We start from the raw sequence: 23,338 nt of genomic DNA on the forward strand, positions 1-23,338 counted from the left end.
CGTTTGCTTCTGCCCCGTCCTCATAAATTCGTCACTGCAGCAGGGATGAAGGCAGGGGTGGTGAAGCAAACTGGAGTGATTGTTTGGCTGGTTACTTCTGAGTAGTTATTCATGGTGGGTTTTGGCTCACCACACCACCCCTCTCTTGAGTACTTCCTGGCCTTTGGGCTGCTGGGAATTAACTGGAAGAGTGTTGGGTATGTTTAGAACTGTTTACTTGACTACTGAGCTTTGTGAGTGTGGAGTGACATTCATATTTTTATGTATGAGTGTGTAAGTTTATGCAGACATGCGTGTGAGTGTGTAGGCATGAGCTCCAGAGAATCTTCTGAAGAGGAACATGAACTAGTGAAGTATGAGGAGGCCAAGTCAGATGCTGTCAGGCCTCCACATGAAAAAGTCGTCCATGTGCACTGCAGAGTTTGTTGCGGTTTTGTTACTGAAGCATTCATTCAGCTTTTAACTTTTTAAAGTTGAAAACAAGTCAAGGTTATGTTTGTGCTTAATAATTCAACAATGGTGCCAGCTCAGCATATTGTCTTTTTCTTCCCTAGTCATTCTGGTTTATTAAAAAGAAACACTGATGACAGATAGAAGGGTGAAGGAGGCTGTGCCTTTCTGCTGTAACTCCTGACGGGTACTGACTCCTTCCCCAGGAATCCCCATGGATTTGTGTTCTTCACAATACGTTTGCCCCAGCAGACCTATCCCTACCCTGGGCAGGGAAAGCTGGCAGTAAGTCAGGACTTAGCTGTCCCCTTCTCCGTGCACCACATCTTTTTCCTCTGAATAGGCACATTTTCTGTTTCAGTGGAATATTACTCAGAATCCTTCAGTAAGTCTGTCTCAGTGATACATTATTTTCACTTTGGTTATGAGGTTGTGGGGTTGTTTTTTGATGGTCTGGGGTTTTTTTAATAAAGATTTAGAAGATCACTAACTCTTCTGAAACCAAATGAGCTTGCAAAAATTAATTAATTTTTGTCTTTTCTGTAAAAATAAAGCTATATAAGGAGCTAATTCTGCCACATGCTAATGTGTATGTTGCTTCATAATCAATGCTGTTCACTTCCGGGGGATCTGCTTTCCAGTGATGGTATTGTCACTGTGAATAAGAATAGATGAACAAAATTTTATAAATCTGGGAGCACTGAGAGCACACAGTGAAGCTCATGTTGTGTAACTCCCATCTCCAGTGTCCCTGAGCACAGACTAGCATTGTGCCCAATTCCCACTCGCAGACTTGGCAAGCAATCTGAAACATCATCTTCTGTTCTGGCTCCTCAACTTTATCTACGCACCTCCATTTTGTCACAATGTATCATCTCCTGGTCCCATCTTGACTCTGTGCAGGCCAGAAGCTACACAGTGGTTTTATGGGAATAAGTGGAGAGCTTAAATCAGATCCACCAAACTGCTTAAGACTGGATGAGCCTGAGGATTTGAGATTTGGCTTCTGTAGTCAGAATACTTTGCGGTATTTGACATGAGTTCTTCCAGAGAGCTAGATATATTCCTGGAGACAATGGGAATAGGAGTCTCTTTAGGCAGAGGAGGTAAAAATAACATGTACATTCCTGTTATTAAAAATGAAAAGGGGGAGAGCAAGAGAGCAGAAATCTTGAATGTTAGTACAGTTCAATCCGGGGTAAGGATTTATTTTAGAGCATAATATTTTATTTGCGTCAAATACACATATCTGGAAGAACTTGCTTTTTGTGTGTGTGCATGTGCTGTATCTGAAGCTCGTATCCCATTTCCCTTTTCTGCCACTGAGCAAATGGAAAAAGCTGGGGAAGGCATCTTGACCCTGGTTTCACTCTGATGTTGTATTGCAGGTATGGCCTCGCATGTGCAAGTTTTCTCTCCTCATACCCTTCAGTCAAGTGCCTTCTGTAGCGTGAAGAAACTGAAAGTGGAGCCGAGTTCGAACTGGGATATGACTGGGTACGGCACACACAGCAAAGTCTACAACCAGAGCAAGAACGTGCAGTCCTCCCAAGCAGCCGCCGCAGCAGCCGTCAACGCCTCCCTCCAGATCCCCAATCCGAGCATCCCTTACGAGCAGACCATCATCTTCCCAGCAAGCACGGGGCACATCGTGGTTACATCTGCCAACAGCACTTCTGGTGTGGTTGCAGTGTCTGGGCAAACACTGGGCGGGCCACACAACCTGATGCGTCGCAGCACTGTGAGCCTTCTGGACACCTACCAAAAATGTGGACTTAAGCGCAAGAGTGAGGAGATTGAGAACACGAGCAGCGTGCAGATTATCGAGGAGCATCCACCAATGATTCAGAACAATGCCAGTGGGGCCACTGTAGCCACCGCCACCACCTCCACGGCCACTTCCAAAAACAGTGGCTCCAACAGTGAAGGGGATTACCAGCTGGTGCAACATGAGGTGCTCTGTTCCATGACCAACACGTATGAAGTGTTAGAGTTTCTTGGCCGTGGAACCTTCGGACAAGTAGTCAAATGCTGGAAACGTGGCACTAATGAGATTGTGGCTATCAAGATCCTAAAAAACCACCCTTCTTATGCCCGGCAAGGCCAGATTGAAGTGAGCATCCTGGCTCGGCTGAGCACAGAAAGTGCGGATGACTACAACTTTGTCCGTGCTTATGAATGCTTCCAGCACAAGAATCACACATGCTTGGTATTTGAAATGTTGGAGCAGAACCTCTATGATTTCTTAAAACAAAATAAATTCAGTCCCTTGCCCCTTAAGTACATTCGACCAATTCTCCAGCAGGTAGCAACTGCCCTAATGAAGCTGAAAAGCCTGGGACTGATTCATGCTGATCTCAAACCAGAGAACATCATGCTGGTAGACCCATCCCGACAACCATATAGGGTCAAGGTCATAGACTTTGGTTCAGCTAGCCATGTGTCTAAAGCTGTGTGTTCTACCTACCTTCAATCCAGATACTACAGGTAAGAGACTGGGCTCATGTAACACTACTAGAAGTATTTTACCTATGGAAATTTTCCTACATTCATTTAAATCAATCCCTTAATCCTAAACAGAGATGGCTCTTAGAAAGGCTTGTTGATGATAAGAAAAAATGGTGTTGTAACTTCTTGGAGTTTACTTGAATTGAAAACCATTTTAAGTTTGTAAATAATCATAAAGTGTTGTAAAAATAGGGTTTGCCAGCTACAGTTCAGAAAGCCTTTCACTTCTAGCAGTACTTTGTTCTCTCTGGAACTGTTTCCAGAAGAGGGGATGTCCATGTTTCCATTCCAAGTCAATGGATATAGGTTCTTCATTTCAGAATTACTTTAACCTAAACAATCAATCTATATTTCAAATGTGTCTTACAGTCTGTACTCATATATGAAACCAGAGGCTTTACAAGTGCAAGGTTGGCCCACAGGAAGACTGTATGGATGCAGAAGATGGTTTGTCAAGGATTAGTTTTCACACAGGCTGTGAGTCAACGGGAGTATTCTGGCTGGCTCTTGTCTGCTCTCCTCCAGGCAAGCAGACAGCCTGGCCAGGCTGGAAACACCTATGGCCACAGGGGAAGCTGTTGGTAGAGGTGAATGAGTATTGTCAGTGATTTGGTGTTGGACTGAGGACCTGTTGTTGTCTGTTGATTTCCACTCACAGGGCTTTGTTACGTGCTAGGATGGAGTTCTGACCTCTACAGAGGTGTGGCTGAAGTGAAATGTGTGAACCAGCTATAGACCTCTTCAGTCTGTTGAACAGTTTCAGCAGAGCAGCCTCTTTTCATAACCCCTGGAGGGGCATCCTCGCCCTCTTGACTCCAAGACACAAAATCTCTCTGTAGATGTTCTCAGGTCCTTTCTCTGGTACCAGTCAGCTTGATTCAGCATCCTAGGGACCGAGAAAAGCAATTCTACTGCTGCCTCAGGGGTGGGGGAAAATAGTGAACAGGGTGAAGGGAATTTGTCTTTAGATAACAGCTGAATTTAGAAATGTTCAGACCACATTTTTGTTGTTGTACTTCTGTGAAACAGGGGCAAAGAGAGAAAATGCAATCCTTCTTGATGACTGTTCTAATGAAAATCAGTCCTGGCAGCATCCACAGCTCATCAGATGGGTTACAGAAAAGCAGGGTGGTTGATCTCTTTGTAAATAGGAAAGAAATCTGTCTGCATGGGGAGGACTGGGGATGAACAATCAACGTGAGTTGATAACAGACCCCTTTCCTGCTTCATAAACTTCACAGTGGCAAAGCCTACCTGAACTCTGAGCTTGGAGAGAGTTAATTTTCACAGGAACAGGAACTTCGACAGTGTAGCACTGCAGCAGCTGATTTTTATCTGCTTGTCCTTTGCTCTGAAGGAGGCCAGGAAAAAATCCCCAGCCCTAAAATAGTTTATACCTCAGAAGAGTCTTATTAAATAAGATACTCTACCTGATGACAGTCCCATCGTCCTGGAGAGACATGTTTCTGTGGTAAATATGCAAAAGCTTTTAGAGTTGCAATTACCTGACAGACTAGGAAAAAAAAGAAAAGAAAGAGAATACAGGCATTTTGTTGTTGAGTTACCTGTGATTCTGCATTAGCAGCCTAGGTCCCTAGCTGAAAAACAGGAGGGGCACCCGAAATGAAATATGTGACAGAAAGCAGAAATGAAAGAGAAAAATGGTTCATTCTCAGCGACAAACAAGGAATATTTTTGTGGCAGTCTCTGAGGAGGAAAAGGCCTGATAAAATTTGCCTTTTATATTTCAAATGTTATTCCTGCCCAATCTGAAGTTGCAGCTTGATATAGATAATAAGTTCTGTCTGTCTAATTCCTCCCTTGTTTTCCATGCCTGAACTGGTGGGAGGAGGGGAAAAGGGGCAGCAGCTCACCAGAAAAAAAGAAAAAAAGAAAAATCTCATTGGGTTGAATTACATCAGCAGGGGGCTGCTGATTAAGCTAAATTCAAGTCATGAGGAAAATTTATGTTCTTCTTCATTTTCTGATGGGGAAAATACAGCACAGAGTAAGACCCCTTCCACTCTAAAGTGAAGGAACTTTCATGGTAAGGGAAACACTGGGCTCTATAAAGATTTCATGTGTCTTCCATTTAATTTACACTTGTTTTGCTTACTAGAGTATAAAAGACAAGGGGCTGACTTCAAGAAATGGCACATTTAAGCTGGATGTGAAGGAAAAGCTTCCTCAGACTAGTCAAACCACTCAGACCTCACAGACTCTAAGCCCTGTGCCCCATGCATATGAAGTAGAGGCTGGATTTCAGCTGGAGGGTTTTTATCATGGACTTTTGCAAGCAAACTCCTAAGTTGTCTCCATATTTTATTAACAACCTGCTTTTTCTTTTTCCTATCACTACTTTCGAGAATGTGATGGCCAAATCCTTTGAAGGATTGAAAGGTGTGTGGGATCCTGCTCCTTCTCAGAGCAGTGTAAGGCCCTTCCTCTTCCTGTAAATGATAGGTCTGTTTTCTTCTCCTGGAGGTAGAGGACAAAATGTCTTTAAACAAACTCTGTGCTTTTTCTTGACCTGAATCTGCATAACCCAGCATAAACCAAGAGAGCCCCATGGCTGCTTGCAGACTTTACATGAGTGAGTGGCCATTGCTGCCATGTAACATGCTCTGAAGATGAACGGGATCCCTTGACCAAGTTTCTTGTGGGAGGAATGGTGAATAGACTTGCTATTGTGCTGCTGGCACTGCTCAGGGGCCCTCACTGGGTGCCCCAAGCCCAGAACTGTCTCTGTCCCACCTGGGATATTTCTAAGCAAATGCTCTCTGCAAGGATGATGATAGTATTGAGGTGACAGAACAGGATGAAAAGTATCAAAATGTCTTTAGTACAGCAGAATTGAGCTCCCAACCTTCTTAAGAGGATACAGCCTCCTCCAAGCTAGATCTGCTGCCACAAGTGGTACTCTGGAGGTTGGAGATCTGTCTTCCTCGCTCCTGACTATAGGGAGTCCACGGGAGGCAGAACATGATGGTCTAGGGTGGGCTTTGCAGGAACTCCCCTGCTGCCAAGAATCCCTCTCTGGGAGGGCAGTGCCATTGTGTCGCCAGTGCCTGCTGCAGGCCTCAAGAGAAGGGAATGAACCCCAGCAGGGTCACACCATGGGCCCTGCCTGACGTGACAGAGGACATCACAGCCACATTCTGTGGTCAGAGAAGTCATCTAAAAGGGGAGTGCTGTGAAGAGGATCATCCCTCTTCTGCTCACCCATCTTCAGCCTGTGGTGCAAAACTCCCTGTGGTGCAAAGTATCTCTCTCATGGTATCCTTAGCCAGCATGTGTAGGACCTGACTGGTCACCATCCAAAAGTCCTTTCCTTGGGAGAGGAGTCTCAGCCTGTCTGCTTGTCACCATAGTCCTTCATCTTGTCCCTTACCACCAGCTGCATCAACCTGGGCCTGATTACTGACCCTTCAGGGAGGTTTGTGGTGATGTGGCCATGGTCTGGAGGTGCCTGTGTGAGGAACTGAAGCTAACTATGAAGGGCTGCTCTGCCCAGCTCACAGTGCAGGAGCGGGGCTCTGCACTTGGCAGTTTTAGCCAGACATGCTTAAGCTAGAAATGAAGCCCTGTTCACAGAGTAATGGATCAAAAAGCTGTGATAGCCTCTGCATCACAGGGTATCTTCCTGGGATTTTATTTTTGTCCTTCTCCTTTTCATGCTGCAGTTGGAAGGGGAGATCATTGAGCTAGTTTCTGTGATCTCCATTTTGCAGAGGGTCAGAGGAATGAATGACCAGAGAGATCCCTTCTGGGTTGATAAGCCATGTATGAACAGCTTCCTGGGAAAACCCACATCCTGAGAAATACAAAGCTCAGGCTGCAACAGATGGCCCCTTTGTTAGAGCCCCCATTCATGCACCCAGGTGGAAGAGGGGGTACTGCCCTCTGGGAGGCGGGGGTGGTTGGGGGTGGTAAAGAGAGAGTTGAGGTCATCCCTTGTTGGAACAAGAGCGCTTCCCTGTCATGAGGTGGCAGCGTGGGGGTGCCTGGAGCAGTTGGGCTGCTCATGGGGGCACTACCAGTTTGTTACCTTGCCCTCTTGGCTTTTCTTTGCTGTTCAGCTGAAACAGCTGCTGTGTTGGCACCTCAGGGATGATAGTGTTTTGCTAATTAGTGGTGTAATCACCTTATGAGGTTTAAGTCTTTCAGAATTTGCAAAATATTCCAGATATAAAATAACGGCTGTCCCCCCTTCACTATTAGTGAATAAATTCAGGTTTGGTTCCTTGTTTCCAAAAGGCTTTTGGTATGTGGCTTGTCTGGCTTGGGTTGAGATGTCTGCTTTGTTGTTAAGTGGCCTTTGATGAAATGTTTGGATAACAGAGAATGAAGCTGAGTATCAGTTTGAAGAGGTGTTTATCAGTCTAGTTTCAGAGACTGCAAGAAAATAGGCATGCATAAAGGCTACGTGCATGCTGTCAACCGCCCATACAGAGTGTGTAGTGAGGCTGTGTGCAGGCGTGGGTTTTAACTGGCTCTACATGCTTAGCTGGGTGAGTGCAGGTCTGAGGGATGCAGGGGGCTAAACTGGATCCATCTTGCCACACATGGACATTGTGCCATGACAGGTATCCGTCCCTCGGCTGTGCTGACAGGAAGCCAAAGCAAGGTAGATTTCTGAGCAAAGTCACAACCTATTCCCCATTGTGTGACTCACAAATGTGTCATTCTGGTCAAAACTGCCCTTTAAATGAGGCAGTTGTAATGACACAGGGATGGGCTGTGCTTTTTTGTTTACTCACTGAATTGGCATCTGCTGTGTCCTTGTATAACAGTGTAATGCATCTGTATTTCAAAATCTTCTGCCATTCTGGACTTGCAAAAACTTCTCTATCTCAGATTTGTCTGCTTTTGCAGCTGTGGGAGGCACATCGTTCCATTTCAGTCCTACCTGCAACATTCACTGCTTTACTGACTCTGCCTCGCCAAGGTAAAGCGCAGGGTGGTTTGAGAAGGAAAGTTTCTTGTGAGGACTGGAGTGAAACCACAAAGTTCATTGCTGAAGTCTATGCTCTGTTTCACTTGGTGACGATCACGCCTGGTAGGACTGCAGGCTTGCAAAACCAGCAATACATTGCAGAAGACTTTGTGGAGGAAAGCAGACTTCAAGCTATACTATTTTAAGCAGTTGTTAATTTCTTTCCCAAGGACACTTGGAGTTTGAAGTTGTTTTTTTCAGAATCGAAATTCAGCAGGATTTTTTTTTCAAAACCGAAGTCAGGATTAATTGAATCTCAGTTTTATTGTACCCAGACCACCAAGTCTTGGAAGGCAAGAGACATTTAGCTGAAAGCTTTTGGCTTTGGCCCACCTTTGGAATAGTCAGGCCAGGTTGGTTTTTTGGTTTTACAGGACTCAAGCAAAGATAGTTCTTTGCCAAGTTCATTTGTATATAAATCACCTCAGAGAAGGGATGGTAAATCAGCGTTGTGCTCATGGTGCATCCAACAGGAGAGTCATGCTGTCTGTATTCCCTATCTGGGTTCTAATTTAAAACAGAAAAGCCTGTATTTCAGCCTGAACAATCTCCTCAGACTAGACCCTCCTTAGTGTTTTCTTTGCTAAAACCATCTTACTATTTCCATAGTATGTTTTATTTTGCTCTGAGCAGACATGCCAGCTCCTCCTTTATCTCATCAAAGCTGGTGATGTGTCCCTTTCTTTGAGCCGCCACAGCATCTCTGTGCCCAGCTCCACCTCATGATGCTGGCCTTTCTCCGAGAAGAGCCCTGCCATCCCTGTGTGGAGTCAGAAAGGCCATCTTAACACAGGAGGGCTTTGTTTATTTATTAACTAAATGGATAAAATATTCCCAGTTACGTGCCTCCAGGCCCAAGAAGATTTTTAACAAAGGGCTGCTTGCAAGGAACCTGACAGGGAGCCTTTTCCCAGCAAAGAGAAGTCTTCAGTAGACCAAGGAAGGGAGAACTGTCATGCTGTTTCCTTTTGCCTCATCTGCGTCTGAGAGGTGGAAAATCAAATATCTCAACTGAGTGCTGAGCCAATCCCTTCAGTCCCCTCTCCTCTCTCTGGAAACAGCTCCTATATGGCAAAGACAGGGCACTGACAGTAATTACTCCTGCAGATCTCAGTTTTGTCTCAGTGGCTGGAGAGGAAGGAACCTGTGTGTCCACTGGCAGGGATCAATTCATTAGGGGTGTTGTGGATCAGAGATGAGTATGTGAACAGCAGCCAGAGGCAGGTACCAGGGTCGGAAGCACTGTTCTTCCACACCTCCGGTGAGGGGCTCTGGGTCTAGTGTAAAAGAGCAAACAAAACCTGGGGAGAAGGTAAGTGTAATTTTCCCAAGGCTGCTGCAGCTTTTAAGCACATCAGTGATCCCCTCAAAGGCAAAGGCAGCCCTCTGGATGCAAGCAGCTCCCTTCACCCTCGGGGGCACTGCCCACAGCCCGGGCAGTGCTGTGCGGGCAGGAAACAGAAGGAGGAGCAGAGCCATGGTGATGTGGCTGCTGATCAGGGCTCAGTGGTCAACCACCAGCTCTGACACAGGTCCTGCCCAAACTAGAGTAACTCATGTCATCCTTCTTCACATCACCTCCAGAGGGACATGATTTTGGAACTGTGCTCCCCTTTCCCTCCACCCTATCTACTCCATAACTTACATGTTTAAACAAACCTTCCCTCTGTGGCCATTTGCACCACCCAGTGCCACGTAGTTCCAGGCCTGGGGCTGACCTCCCCAAAAGCAATACCTTACCATTTGGAAACAAATAACACTTCAAATGGGGCTAAGCTGGAGTTCCCTCGTGCTTTCTTCGAGGGCTTGCAGAGAGGAGGCAGTGTGCAAATACGCTTGTTACCAGTCCATGTACTACCACCTGAAGTCATCTGGGAACTCTAACATGAACGTCACAAACCTTTTTCTTTTAAACCCAGCAGAGAGTCCTAAACTAATCCCTACCTTCTTTATACTTGCTGTCAGAGTAGTTTCAGTAATATTGTGAAGATCAGGGAGTGGCTTGGAAGTCACACTCTCCCCACTTGTAGGTTGGCTTCAGTACAGGTGTTGGGTTTATGGGTTGTTTTTTTTTTTCCTTTCTTCTCCTGCTACTGTTTCTCTCTCATCAACACCAAAACAAGCCTGTCACAGGATTTCCTGCTGTCTATTTTTCTTCTCTTAAGCTTTGTAAACACAGTAAGTCCTGTTAAGGCTGCAGCCTGGCGAAATGATGTGAAAAATCAAGGTCACTCTTGTATTTACTGTACCAGGGCAAGCCTGAAACAGCTGCAAATGGCCAGGTTGTTTTACTTAAAAAGAGCTATTTACCTACAAGAAATCAAAACCCTTCTAATTGCAGCTATTGGCTGTAGCACTCCGACTCCATCTCTGTAGGACGTAAAAGACACACTGTGTTTTGGTAAAGATACCTGTGCTCAGCCCAGGGGCTGGGACATGACCGAGCTCAGGACGGTGACGAGCAGTTGCTTCTGCAGTGACAACATGAGTGGAGGTACAATTCACAGGGCTGCAGCGAGAGCCAGCTGCAGTCAGAGACAGCTGTTTGCACGTGTAGGAAAAGCATAAAGTTTGGTCTCTGCTTCTAGTTGCTTACTTCTGTGGTTTTGTGTTTGCTCTTCCTCCTCTCCTCCCACTCAAGTCACTTCCTCACCAAGCGCAAAGGAAGCAGAGCAGGGAGAGGGTGCTCTTCTTTTCAGCTCCGATGACAAAACAGCAGCAGCTCACAGGAGCAGTGGTGTGGTGACCCACAGATGTTACTCCAGCAATAGGTGGCCAGTGAAGGAGAGTGCACTGCAATCACTCTTACACACTAGTAGCATTTTCTATGTCTTCCTACATTTATTTCAATGCATGTTTGGGTCAGGGCAGTGATGGCTGCTGAGAAGCAAAATGAGGTGGGGGGCTGTTGGGATGAAATCGGTGCTCCAAGTGTGAAAATAAAAGAATTATGAGTAGTGAGAGTCCTCATCCTCTCCTGAGTATGAAAAAGCATTAGCAACACAGTTTGCACAGGATTTCAGGGATACTTTGCTCAAGTACCATGTATTTAAATCCTATCAGGTTTTTACCTCCCCCTGTACATTTGCTCAGTGCAGGCAAGAGATGTAAATGTAACATGGAGGAAGCTTACTGTGTATGTCTGTGCATTCATTAGGTTCACAAGTTTTAGGCCCCAGCACAGCAGTACTGGAAAGCTGTGTTACACTGAAGAGCATTTTCTGGTTAGAAAGTATTTCTGCTCTGCTGCTTATTAGCAATGAGGTTAGAAAAGTGATTGACGTTGGTTTATAAATGAATGAGTCATTACCAGAAGAGAAAAATTACCTGAAGATGCAGCAGTTAACATAGGGTTATACATTCCCCAGCTTCAGACCCCTGAATGACATGACTCCAGTCTCCAGTTTCTATCTTCTCAAGCCATTTGCTGCACTGATGCCTCCAGTTAGCCTAAGCTTATGTAAAGGCACCTTATTCTCAGGTGGGGGCTCAGTAGCTATCTCCTTCTCCAGGTCATGCTGGGGAAAAGGAGTAGCTCTCAAGCAGTTGAGAGTGGTTATCTTGCTTGAAAAACACTAATCTTGTGGCCTGACTTAAGCTGAGTTATAGCCACAGCTGTTACCTGTTTAAGAAGGAACGTCAAGAAAATGTCCTTGCCTTTTAGGCCAGATCATACAAGAGTTGTTCTGTGGTGCTTTACAAAGAAAAAAGAAATGCAGAAGAGAGGCATCTATATAAATATATATATATACACACACACTCTGAGAGATTCACAGTTCTAAGAGGAAGAAAGAAGAGGGAAGTGGCTCTAGGAACTGAGAGAGGGGAAGGGCAGAGGAGGAATCCTCTTACAGGCCATGGTTACCTGGAAGTTGCTGTTTCCCATATAAGGAAAGGTGTGGGAGGGAAGAAGATGAAGTTTCACCCTTGCTATTTGGAGACTTCAAGGCCACAGATAGCCAATTTCCAAACAGGACAGCATCCTTCTCCTGCAGTGGGCTGGAAAGTAATCTGTGAGTCCCTGAGTGGCAGCTTGACCTTTGCTTTTTGCTTATTGAAAGACAAAAGTAATTGCAGACATGTTTTACCTGCACAGACATGAGTCATTTTGCTTTACCTTTCATTTTTTGTTCTACCTTTATTTTGCCTTTGTGACTGCATTGGACCAGTACTTGGGTGGACATCCAGGTTCTGTCCCTGGTTCTGCTGGTTTGCATTAGCCAGAGAGTAGCAGGCTTCTACTCACTACCAAATCTAGTGTTTGTCTGCAAAGGCTTCTGCTCAGGGAGAGGGGTGGGGTAGATGGGGGGGAATTGACCTGAATCTAACTGGAGTGACTCTGAATTGAAAACTCTGCAGTTCAAAGTGTTGGGTTAACTCCTTGTCATTATTTTGCTTTTTTGTTAACCACTGCCATTTGCAGCTGATTTGAAGCAGAAGTTCTCAAATGCAAGTGTAATACCCCAGGCCTGATAAGACAGGAAGAGTGCCAAAAATTTTATAGTGTTATCACTGAATTTTTACATTTTTGAGAGGCTTGGGGCAGTTTTCAGATAACTCTAGTGACTTGCACAGCTTCTGAGCACAGAAGGGTCATCAGCTGAAGCCTTTAGAGGAGAAGGAGAATTGTGTGTTCTAGCAGCTGATGCTTGTGCTCACATAGAGGCAGACAAGGAGAAGTTAGCAGTGTTTCAGTGAATTGACATCAGGAGCAGCTGTACTGCATTGAGTTGTTTTAACTGCACATAGCATGGTTGGATGGCTCGTGGTAGTAACTGCTGAGCAACACCATATTTTCTGCCTGTACTCTCCAGCCTAGATGTAGGTGTCTGTACCATTTACCTTGTGCTGTTCTCCTGGAATGCTGTGTTTGCAGACACAGGGCTGTGTTTACAGCACCTCGTGCACAAAGATTTTTGTGGCTGAGGCCCTTAAACAAAAGGGCAATAGGGTATAACAGTACATATGACAATGAGGGGTAGCACACGTGTTAATGTGACAGCTGGCGTACAGAAGGAAAGCTGATGGCCTTTTTTGGATTCACCAGGGTAAGAATTTGTGTTTCCAATAGTTGCTTCCATGCAGAGCTTTGCACTCAACGTCTGGGAGGGGGATGAGGGTGTGGAATGAGCATCTGATGAGTTAAGAAAAGTTTCAATATATTTAGTCTAAGAGTGTTTTACTTGCCAGTGGGAGACTGCAAACAGAGAATAGTCATCCAAGAGGAAAATGGAGTATTTCTTTGATGCTCACAACAGTATTAAGAGGGGCAGATGAAATCCAAAATGTAAACAGGTTCAGCTGAGGCTAGATGAATTTGCGGTGTACTGTGCTAAAAAGTTAATGATGAAATATTGCCAGTTGATTTCAGTAGGAAGGAAGTAATGGTGACAGCCTGTATCAGAAATAAAAGCTTATCTAAGTTATCTCATCCCCATAGTTGTCAGAAATACAGCTCATGTCGTTGTTAGCCTGTTAAATCAGTGGACTGGATTCTGAAGGGCTGCATGAGCACAAGCAAGAGCAGGAGGTAGTCATATTGTTGTTCCTGGAAATGCTTTTCTGGAGGCTCATTTGATAAGCTATCTCCTCTTGGCAGGTGCATGAGGGAGCAGGGAAGAGAATGGCAGTATGGGCTGGATTTCACTTAGCAATGCCAATATGGGTACAGGGATGTGGTGGCTCCAAATGTATTCCTTTGTAAGGAGGTCAAAGTACAACTTGATGTGTAAGATATATAATGAGCGACAGAAAGAAAGGCATGTTAACTGTGTTGGAAGATAACATTCTGTCTTTTGAAAGGATTCTTGTTATTGTCACTGATGTTACTTTCAGCAAAAAAATTATGTTGAAATTACTCTTTTTTCTCCATTGTTTAGCTCTTGTTCTCAGCTTTGTTATGGCCACAAAGAGAGGATAAAAATGGATTGGCTCAAAGTTGGGTTTCCTGTATCATTTAGAGTTATGTTTTCAGCGCTTAGCACTTTGGTAGGGTCTGTTCTTCATTTTGAAAATAGCAATAAAAGAGCAGAGAACATAAGAAAACACAATTCTATCTTTTTTTTTTTTTTTCTAATGAAATTGTCAGTGCTAGCCTGAACTCTGCCTCTGATCTGTATGAAGTCTCTGAACTGTGCCGTTGGAAGAAAGCAGATCCAAAAGGAGAGATAAAATATCCATGTGCCTGGCTACTTTAGAAGGTAGTAAAAAGCTCCTGACGTCTTGCTTGTTTTTAATCTGTGTGTTTATGTCTACATAAATCCTTTGGGAATAAACTTTAAACATTTACATTGGATTTAGAGAATTACCTTCCAGCATCAGTACCTATGATCCAGCAAGAGTAACCAAGATTAAGTTTATGTGGATGGCCCTCTTGGCTTTCAGAGATATGGGTAATGTTAAAGCATGTGTTGAATGCTCAAATGAGAGATGTTCAAATGAGAAATGGTAGTGATGAGCATGCAGTGTTGCAGTGGATTTGCTGTTCATATGTGTATATTGGGTGTGCACGGGGAGGTAGCTCATGCCTTGGGAAAAGGATCTGTCTGCAGTGTGTGGAAGCTGAGCATCAAGACACAGTTGACAGACCCCACCCTGTGCCACTTCGATGGGCAGCTGCTGTTGAATGGCCTTTGAGCAAACCCAAGCCTTCAGTCCCCTCATCAGAGAGGTGAAGAATTGCCAGCTGCTTCTTTCCAGCAGCTCTTGAAATGCAGCAGTGTCTGCCGCATGTAAGTTGTCAGGATCTTTTCCTAGCACCTTGATGCCCATCTCAGGCTCTGAAGGGCAGCCAAAGTAGAAGCTGGAGAGAGAAAAAGTAGCAGCAAACCCAGGATATGAGAGGTTGGTTCAGATGCAAACAAAGGATGGCAAAGGTCAGAGTTGCTCTAGACGGCCGACACAGCAGACCACTCTTTGCAGACCAGTCCTGTGGTTTGGTCTTACATGGGATTTGAAGAGGCTCATTTCCAGTTCGAGGTGTGTGCTTTTGAGCAATTGTGGAGCTCTAGCTCCTAGACACACTCACAGCTTTTACCTTAGCCTGGGGCTACAGGATCTGATTACTGCCCACAAAATGACATTTGAAGTTGTGTAAGAATCCTGTGTGCAGGCTGTAACTCTAGTCACTGCTTTTGTAAGGGGGCCGTCACAGCAGCCCAGTGACAGGGTGGACAGAAGAGCATGGGGCTTGGTTTTCAGCAGAAAATGTGCCTGACTTGCTCTATCACACAGATCACATTGCTTGGCAAGTGAGGGCTGGGGGAGTGGGGACGGTTGCAAACTTTGACTGGGGATTTCAGAGCCACTGCTATGCTCAAGTACCTTGTGAAATGGCCACTTCCATTACATTTCCTCCATGTTTTTGCCTTTTGAGAGATCCACGTTGTTGGGTTTTGCCTTCCCCACCAGGAACGGTGCATTTGCTTGATTCTGTGTTGCCTTGCTGGTGTTTTGGAGCTGTGCCACGCTATAGCATTCGCTGCTGTCGCGGTGTTCATCAGCAGCGTGGCCAGGCACTGGGGTGCATTTCTGCACAATGCTTTGAAACGCCTGCCATGCTCTGAGTGTGCATCCCCACGTGCCTCGCAGTGAGCCAGGGTTCCTGCATGCCCACGTGGTGGCCGGAGAGCTGGCAAGTAGCTGGCATTGGCAGAAGCCCCCGTGGCAGTCAGAGGGGAGCAGGAACCCTGATAGCAAGGGCAGGAGGCTGCTGTGGCTACAGCCTGAGCTTGCTTTGCTCGAAGCTGGCACAAGATTTTCCAACAAGGCCTTGACTGACCAGGAGCTTAAAGGCTTTCTTATCTGTAGAGAGTGACACAGGTTGGTGGCAGCCCGTAATTAATAAAGATACTAACCCTCCTTATGCAACCAGGGGATGTCTGACAGCGTTACTAGGTAGTTGCTCAACAACAAGGCATGTTACAACTAACCAGCTGGGACCAATTATGAAAGCCTCACTAATGCTAGCAAGCACTTGCCTGTTCACATTGTTGGGCTGAAGTTGAAGAGATGAATGACTGCTGTGCAGCACGCGGGCAGGCTCGTGGTCAGGCAGTGCGTGGTGTGCAGCTGAAGCACAGCCAGCACATCGAGCACGGAGTGTCTCTGCTCTGGGATGTGTTCCCTGGGCATGGATGAGCCCCAGTGCCCAGCATCGGCACTGTCTGTAGCCTGTGCTCCCAGATGCAGCATGAGGAGGCACCCCCAGGGCTGCAGCACCATCTCCCTCCCCATCCGCAGCTTCTCCCACCCCCTTGCTGCTGCGGCAGCACCGATGTATGCCCAGTACCTCCTCAGCTGCTTGTTACGGGTACGAAAAGGGGAGGGAGGGAAGCGGGGGCTCCTACTTAAGGCTGCCTCATGAATTTTTAGTCACTACATGAAGATTTCAAGAGTGTGCAAATAAAACATAAAATGAAGCAGAAGACTAAGCGGCACTGCACAAAAGGAGGAAAAAAAACCCCAAAACACTGAATCATTGTCCAAAAGGTGCAGCCATTAGAGAATAATAATAGTTTTTGTGTGCAGTGCAGCTGGGGCCACAGTTGCAGAAGGAAGGTCCTCGGTGACCTGTGTGATGGCTCTGTTTGTTTAATGTGCTAAAACAAAGAACTGAAAAGCAGACAGGGTCCTTGCAGATAGTCGCAGGGCTTCTCTCTCAGTTCCTCTGTCTGTGCCCTCTTTCGCTGTGTGCGTGTGTGTCTTCATGCTCCAAATGCAACTAATCACAGCTCCATGCTCTTGGATGCCTTCCGTTGTGCATCCCTTGTCACTGCGCCCGGGCACTCCCTGGTTGTTGACTCGCTGTTTTTGTAATTTAGAAACTACAGCAAATAATAAGAAGTCAAATGGTTACTATTTTATTGTCTGTTTTTGTAATTCTCTGTCCTTCAGAACGAGCTCAGCGTAATGACATTATTCCCACCCCTCCATCCTGACCTCAGTCTTTTTCTATCCATTTAGCAAATGCTGCAGCCTGCTCTGTTTTTAATGGGTGGGAATCAATGTGGCTTTTAAAAATTGGATTCTCTCTGCCTGCACAAACAAAATCAATGGTGTTATTGAGCATGTGCAGGTCTGTGTGAACGGGAGCAAGCCAGCGGGGTTTGCCACCTCAGCGAGGCTGGGGCAAAGCCTGTAGTTCACACAGGGAGGATCACTCTTCATTTCTCTGTCATTTTGGTAAGGGCTGACGAGCAGCTTGGTACTGTTTAGAAAGTAAAGCCTAGGGTGTACTTTTCACCAGGGTAAATAAGAGTTTTGAAGTAGTCAGTGTGAGGCTGTTAAAATGGGCTAAAACCAGACCAGTTTGAGTGCCCATAGGAGGTCTGAAGATCCCAGTAAAATGAGGTTTAATCCAAACCATGCTTTATTTCAGTATGACTTTACAATTGGTTTTGCCACATCTTTTGAGGTTCTCTGACTGTAGCCTGATTGGACCTTTACTCTCAGAAGTGAGTTTCAGGCAAAATGGGGTTTTGCTTCCTTCAGGCTAAGCATTTCTATACAAACAAATGGGATGGGGAATTTATGTATCTAAATCTGTCTTTTGTGGCAGATTGAGTGTACTAATACTGAGCTGTTGTGGGAAAGTTGACTGGCAGAATTGGTCATGGCCTTGGGAGATGGAGGGAAGGGCAGATTCCAGATGGATCGTATTGTTTTGGGGTTTTTTAATTTACTGCTTCTTCAGGGATGATCTTCAGATTTAACACTATCAGGATTTTATTGCATGGTGTGGAAAGAATGGGTTCTTCCAGCATGTGCTCATGGAGACTGAAGTGTCATCCATGAGTTCACGAGGCTGTGGTAGATGATTGTGGGACTGTAGGAAATGGTAATGTGGAGGATGTTTTCAATTAAAACTTAGCTGTGGAGGGTGTATCACAATCCATGCCACCAGTGTTGTCCTCACTGTGCAGAGCACCCCAAAACAGCGTGTATAGTTGTCTTCCAGGGGATAGAGTGATACTGCTGACTCCGTGAGATGGAACACAGCAGTCTTCCAGCTGCAGCCAGTTCCAGACACCACTGACACGGGTCGGGTTCAAACCGAAGACTTTAGTTGTATGTGAAAGACTCCAGAACCTTTTATCAACCTGCAGGGCCATTCAGTCATCTCACATAAACGCACATGCCAATGCTTGTTTTGAACACGGCTTTGTTGGGAGCACAGCGAGCTCAGTGTTTTGAGTGAGAGCAGAAATTTCTGGCTGTATGACAGAATGGGTTTTCTAATCCTCCTGGCAGCTGAGGAGCTCTGGGTCCTGAACAGGAAAGGGTGGCAAGAAGGGACCTTCTCCTACTGACTGCACCACCAAAAGATGTTTGTTCAGTGCTCTACGTTTTCAAGATGAAATAAGAGTTCATTTTAAAATGCTGGAGTAGTGATGAGCTGAAAGGAAGACTTGTTTTTCTAATGTCTTCATCTGCACAAACAGGAGGAAAACTTAAACTGGTGTTTGGTTCCTGACAGCAACTTCTGCTGGGGTGACAGCCCTGGGATTTGTCCAGTGAAATCCTCTGGCTTTGCTTTTCCTGACCCACTTCTAATTTCTTGATTGCGTTTTTGTTTTGAATACTGTAAATTCCTGTCACTCCTGGATTTCACTTGTAAAGGGGAGGGGAGGGGGTGGGTGCATTTCTAACAAGGAAATTAATCTTCCCCTCCTGTTCTCTGTTGGAGTGAGGATTTCTTTATGGCCATCCTTTCATTGTGTGATTGTGAGTGGCCTGGACAAGTGAGACAGTTTAAGTATCCTGCACTCGGTATAGCTCACCCACGCATACATTATGAAGTACACAGAGTAGCTATAAATGATGCACAACTTGTTTCTCAGTGCAGGGCTTGGTGCATGTGTGTATGTACTGGTGGACCCCCTTTTGTCACTGTGCAGATACAGTTCTATACGTCCAAAAAGCTTGGTGCTCATTAAATATCATTTAAAAGAAGCTAAAAATGTGTCTTTATTGGCTTATTTTCTGTCCACAGACAACAAAGGTCCTACTTAATTATTTTCAAATGTTGGCAGCAGTGGGGTTTTCTGCAACTTGCAGATCAGTGCAAGAAGTGTTCAGCAAATGGTCTAGTCATATAGCAGTTCTTTAACCACCTAATTTCCACATGTAATGTTATTTTTAATCAATACAGTGGGGTTTTTTTCATATGAGCTGGTGTGCTGATTAACTCTGCAAAAAACTCAGTGTATTCTAGAATGTGCCAGGATGTGCTTTTTCCTCTTTCTTTGTGAAGTCCCTAGGACAGATAGGTCATTTTTATTGTGGAGAGGCTTCTGTTAACTATGAGGGCAAGAAGCTTATCATGCTGCTTCTCTTCAGTGTCAACAGTGTGCTCTGCTGGGAGGGCTGGACAATGTTTAGACCGGGGCAGAGACTTCCAAATGTCCAAGCAGAAGTTCTGCTCCTTCCCAGGGACTCCTGCTATCCTGGGTTCCCTGTGTGCTAGTACAGGAATGGGTGAAATATGTTGGTCAGTCTGTGTGTAGGGGGAAAAAATAGCAACAGATTCTTCTGTATTTTGGGTTGGGATTTATTGGGTTGGAGCCTTTATGATTAGAAGCTGAATTAAAATGAAAAGCTAAGCTTCTTTGATGAATCCATGGTTGAGAATTTAAAAAAAAAGAGAGTATTGACTTTTTGAAAGAGCCATCAAATAATAGTAATAGTAGTGTTTGGTCTTCTCTAACTTGTTTTGGTGTGAATAAGTGATCTCATGTAAGGCTAATCAGAATGTGATTTCCCTCCAAAATTCCACTTCTTCAAATTTTTTATGAAAAAAAAAAAAAAAACAACCCAACTAACAACCCTACCTTTTTCTTCCATTTTAACTGAAAACCTGCCACTATGAATGAAATTAAGTAAATGAAATTTGGGGGTTGGCTTTATTGTAACATTTTTGGTGGTTGAAAAACCAATCCAGTTTTACTTTATCGAGAGGAGAACTTTTGCCTTTTTTTTTTTTTACAAAGCAAACCAAACCCTTATCCTCTTACTACCCTCTAGACTGTATGCTTAACATTCTTCAACATTATTAGTTTTTTAATTGTAATTTTATTTTTTTGCAGTGGAGTAAAAATAATAAGCTGCAGTCTGAAATAGAATTGTTGCTCTTCAACTTCTCAAAGCAGTAAGGGAAAATAGAACACACAGTGAGTTTTAAAAATCAGCCAGTGTGTGGGATATGCTACAGTGAACCTCTTTTCAGAAAAGAACTGGATTGCAGCCTTTAGGAACTGTGTTTACTGTAAGAGAAACTGAATTTAGACCAAGCAAAGGATGTGGGAAGCAGCAGCTTGGTACTGCTGTGATGGCTGCAAAGCAAAAAATTAAAAAAAAAAAAAAAAAAAAAAAAAAGGCACAGCCAAAACAGGGATTTTCCACCATGTGGAGAAATTACTGGAAATGTCTGAAAACCGTTTGTTCTGGGAACGTGCACCTCATAGTCATTTCTGCTCTCCGGCAATCCCACAAAGGGTTAAAAGTTTGAGCGAGAATTGATTGGGGAGAAGACTCTGCCACAATGCTAAAGACTCATTTATTGGGAGAGCGTTATGCTGCTTACTGTAATTGCAAGAAATTAAAAGAAAGCAAATTAGCTGGGAGCTTTTCAGAACTCTTCCTCCTTTTGCTGACGTTAATGAGATTTTCCCCGTACCAAAGCAGCATTAATAACTTCTGCTGCGTGGCTTCTGTAAAGCTGTCGCTTACAAAATGAAACAAACCCGGTGTGACAGCGAGGTGGGGAGCAGGGAGGGCCAAGGGGACGAGCACGAGGGGCTAAATCCTTTGGATAGGTTATGGATCTTGCAAATCCACGTGCAAGGGTAGCTCCAGGCCGAAGCTGTGCCGATGGGATGGATGTGTGTGGTGGATTGCCTGCTGCCACCCGCGCCGCTGCTCCGGGGAAGCGCGACTCTCCCCAGTTCATATTCTGTGCTGGCTTTTGCTGGGATGATTTCGGAGAGTGGAAAGTTTATGTAGTAAAGGGGAAAATGTCACAGGCTGTTCTGAAGGGCTGTATTTATAGCCAAGGCATTTCCAGGAAGGTGAATTTCCTAAACTGGGGTGGAGGTCGAGGCAGAAGGGAAGGGCTTGATCGGGATCAGCTTCCGTAACAGGAATTCCTATCTTAAGCAAGAATCTGTTGCTTTCCAAGAAACTGGGCTTTTCCACAGCTAGCAGAAGGGATGCTTCAGAGGCAGGGAAGGAGAAGAGTGAAATTATCCGCATTTGGAGGCCCCTCTGTGGGGAAACGCTGAGTTGCAAGCAAGTTGCATTGCAGGGGAAAGGCTTTCAGCGGAGCAGGAACCCGTTCTGCTCCTCCATCTGCCCCAGGAGGGAGGTGGCCAACAGAGCTGTGCAGAGTGTGGTGCCTTGGGAAGTGAGGCACAGAGGAGTTGGGATCCCAAAGTACTTTTGGAATGAGGGGAGTGGATGAAAGCAGTGAGGATGTAGTGCCTGCTGTCTTCAAGTGCAGTCCTTTCCTGTGAAGGGATGGAAAAATACCTTTGCTTTTCTGAAAGCTCATGGATGCAAATGTTTGTTTATGGTGGGCATCTCTGTAGCTATGTACACACAGACCCAATGTATACACACATGAGTGCATGTTGAGTGGGAGTAATATTTTGTAATTTCTAAGGCACTCCTACATGAAGAAACGTGGGTGCCTAAGAAAACATAGCTGAAAGCAAAATCAACATGACCTAGTAAACAACAGCTATCTAGCACATGTGTGCCTACTGTAAAGCAGATCCTGCCTTCCTCTGTGGAAGCATATCCTGTGTGGGCTCTACATGCTTTCTCAGACAGAGGGAGAAGCCAGAGTCATTTGGACTGAGAACTCTTTGTAAGATTTTACTGAACTTGGATGATTTTTCTGCAAATCTTCTTCTGCGTTATTTTGCGTTTAATACCCCACTGTCTCAGCAGAACAAATTGACACCCAACAGCTACAATGCCTTCTTTGTGGGAAGCGGTACCTGCTTGGTACAGTGAGAGTGGAACTGGCTTTTGGCTGTTGCTACTTGGCACAGGCACCTTTCTGGTGCTGTCCTGGGGGTGACAGCACAATTTGCAAGTTACTAAAAGTTTAGGAGGATCCAGAACATCTTATTCCAAAAGTTTCTAAGTATTTCATGCCTGTCATCTAAAGCAGCAGTGCTTCAAAACAGCAGGAGACAAAAAGTTATGCACTGCATATTTATAAAACATGATTGTTGATATTGGTTGACATTTATCTCTGCTCTAGAGAGGAGACCAGATAACTCGTTTGTGGCAGGGAAGCTAAATGTCATAACCAGGATAGCCTGTTACAGATACATATTAACCCTTTCAATTAATTTTGTTAATCCTTTCATGGGCTTAATGAAGGGTCATGTGATAAATCAGGCCTGTGTTTTTGTTCTGCCAGGTAAAGGGGTACACACTGAAATTCACACTGTTCTGGGTACAGGCACAGAGATGTGAAACATAAAGTGACTCCCGATGGTGATGTCAGGGAACAAGGAATGTGTATGGGACCCCACAAGTCTGTGGCTCTGTGTGCCTTAGCAATCAGTGAGGCCAGGTGGGAGATGGTTTGGAGAGCAAATCCTTTGTCAAGGACCTGATGGCCATGGCTGGGGCATTCTGAGGGGTGGCTGATTTGGACTAGGTCTTGTTCAGTGGGTGAATGCTCATTTGTGCAGTCTGAGACCACTCTGCAGTGGGAGCAGCTGAGAGGCTTACCTCAAAAGTGCCCAGCTGAAGCACTGGTATAGGTGCACTCTGTTGTACTCTATTGTTAGTTTGTTTTCATCAAGTCTTATAATCTACTTTTTTGGTTAGGTTTGTTTGGTTTTTTTTGGGTGGGGAGGGGGGGTGGTTTCAGGTAGGACATTATCTACCTGGGAGAATCTGGTTTTTAACTTTAAAAAGCAGGGAAGCATTTCTAGATCTCAATGTTATTGCAAAAAGGAGTTTAAAAACAAGCTAGATATAAAAAACTGAGTATGTTCCTGAAAAAACAAAATTTATAATCTCATTATTTTGGTGAATAACAGGTGACTTTTTAGGTTGTCCTTTCCTGGGAGAAAACCTGCAGGAACAACCTGGGTGGGAAAAGAATACCTCTCTGATTCTCCATTATATGGAAGTCACAGGAATTGCTTCTCTCTTGATTTAAATCCATGCATCTCCAGTGCAGCAGCTGTGGAGTTATTTGTGGTTCAGGTTCACTGAAATGACAGCTCTTGGAAAATCTGCTTTCAAAATTTTCCTGAGTTCTGAAAAGGAGCTGCTGAGGAGGTCCAGGGTATGTTTTTTTTGGTTGGTTGGTTGGGTTTTTGGGGGTTTTTGTGCTTTTCTAAGTTTTAGAGACCAACC

The 23,338-nt window shown here is 44.9% G+C and overlaps 1 protein-coding gene across 4 annotated transcripts in view; it reads left to right on the forward strand.

Moving 5' to 3' along the window:
* HIPK2 (homeodomain interacting protein kinase 2) overlaps nucleotides 1–23,338 on the forward strand; it is a 127,424-nt gene that overhangs the window by 41,524 nt on the left and 62,562 nt on the right. For 2 of the 4 annotated variants that reach the window (XM_069003045.1, XM_069003046.1), the window contains exon 2: nucleotides 1,839–2,937. In XM_069003045.1, coding sequence (XP_068859146.1) covers nucleotides 1,839–2,937 — 1,099 coding nt within the window. Of the gene's footprint in view, nucleotides 1–1,838; nucleotides 2,938–11,875; nucleotides 11,968–12,904; nucleotides 13,003–23,338 lie in introns of those variants that run through there. The other 2 variants (XM_069003047.1, XM_069003048.1) reach the window with 2 other exon arrangements.

The sequence above is a fragment of the Aphelocoma coerulescens genome, chromosome 1A (assembly GCF_041296385.1).
Source record: "Aphelocoma coerulescens isolate FSJ_1873_10779 chromosome 1A, UR_Acoe_1.0, whole genome shotgun sequence".
Taxonomy (NCBI): Eukaryota; Metazoa; Chordata; class Aves; order Passeriformes; family Corvidae; genus Aphelocoma; species Aphelocoma coerulescens.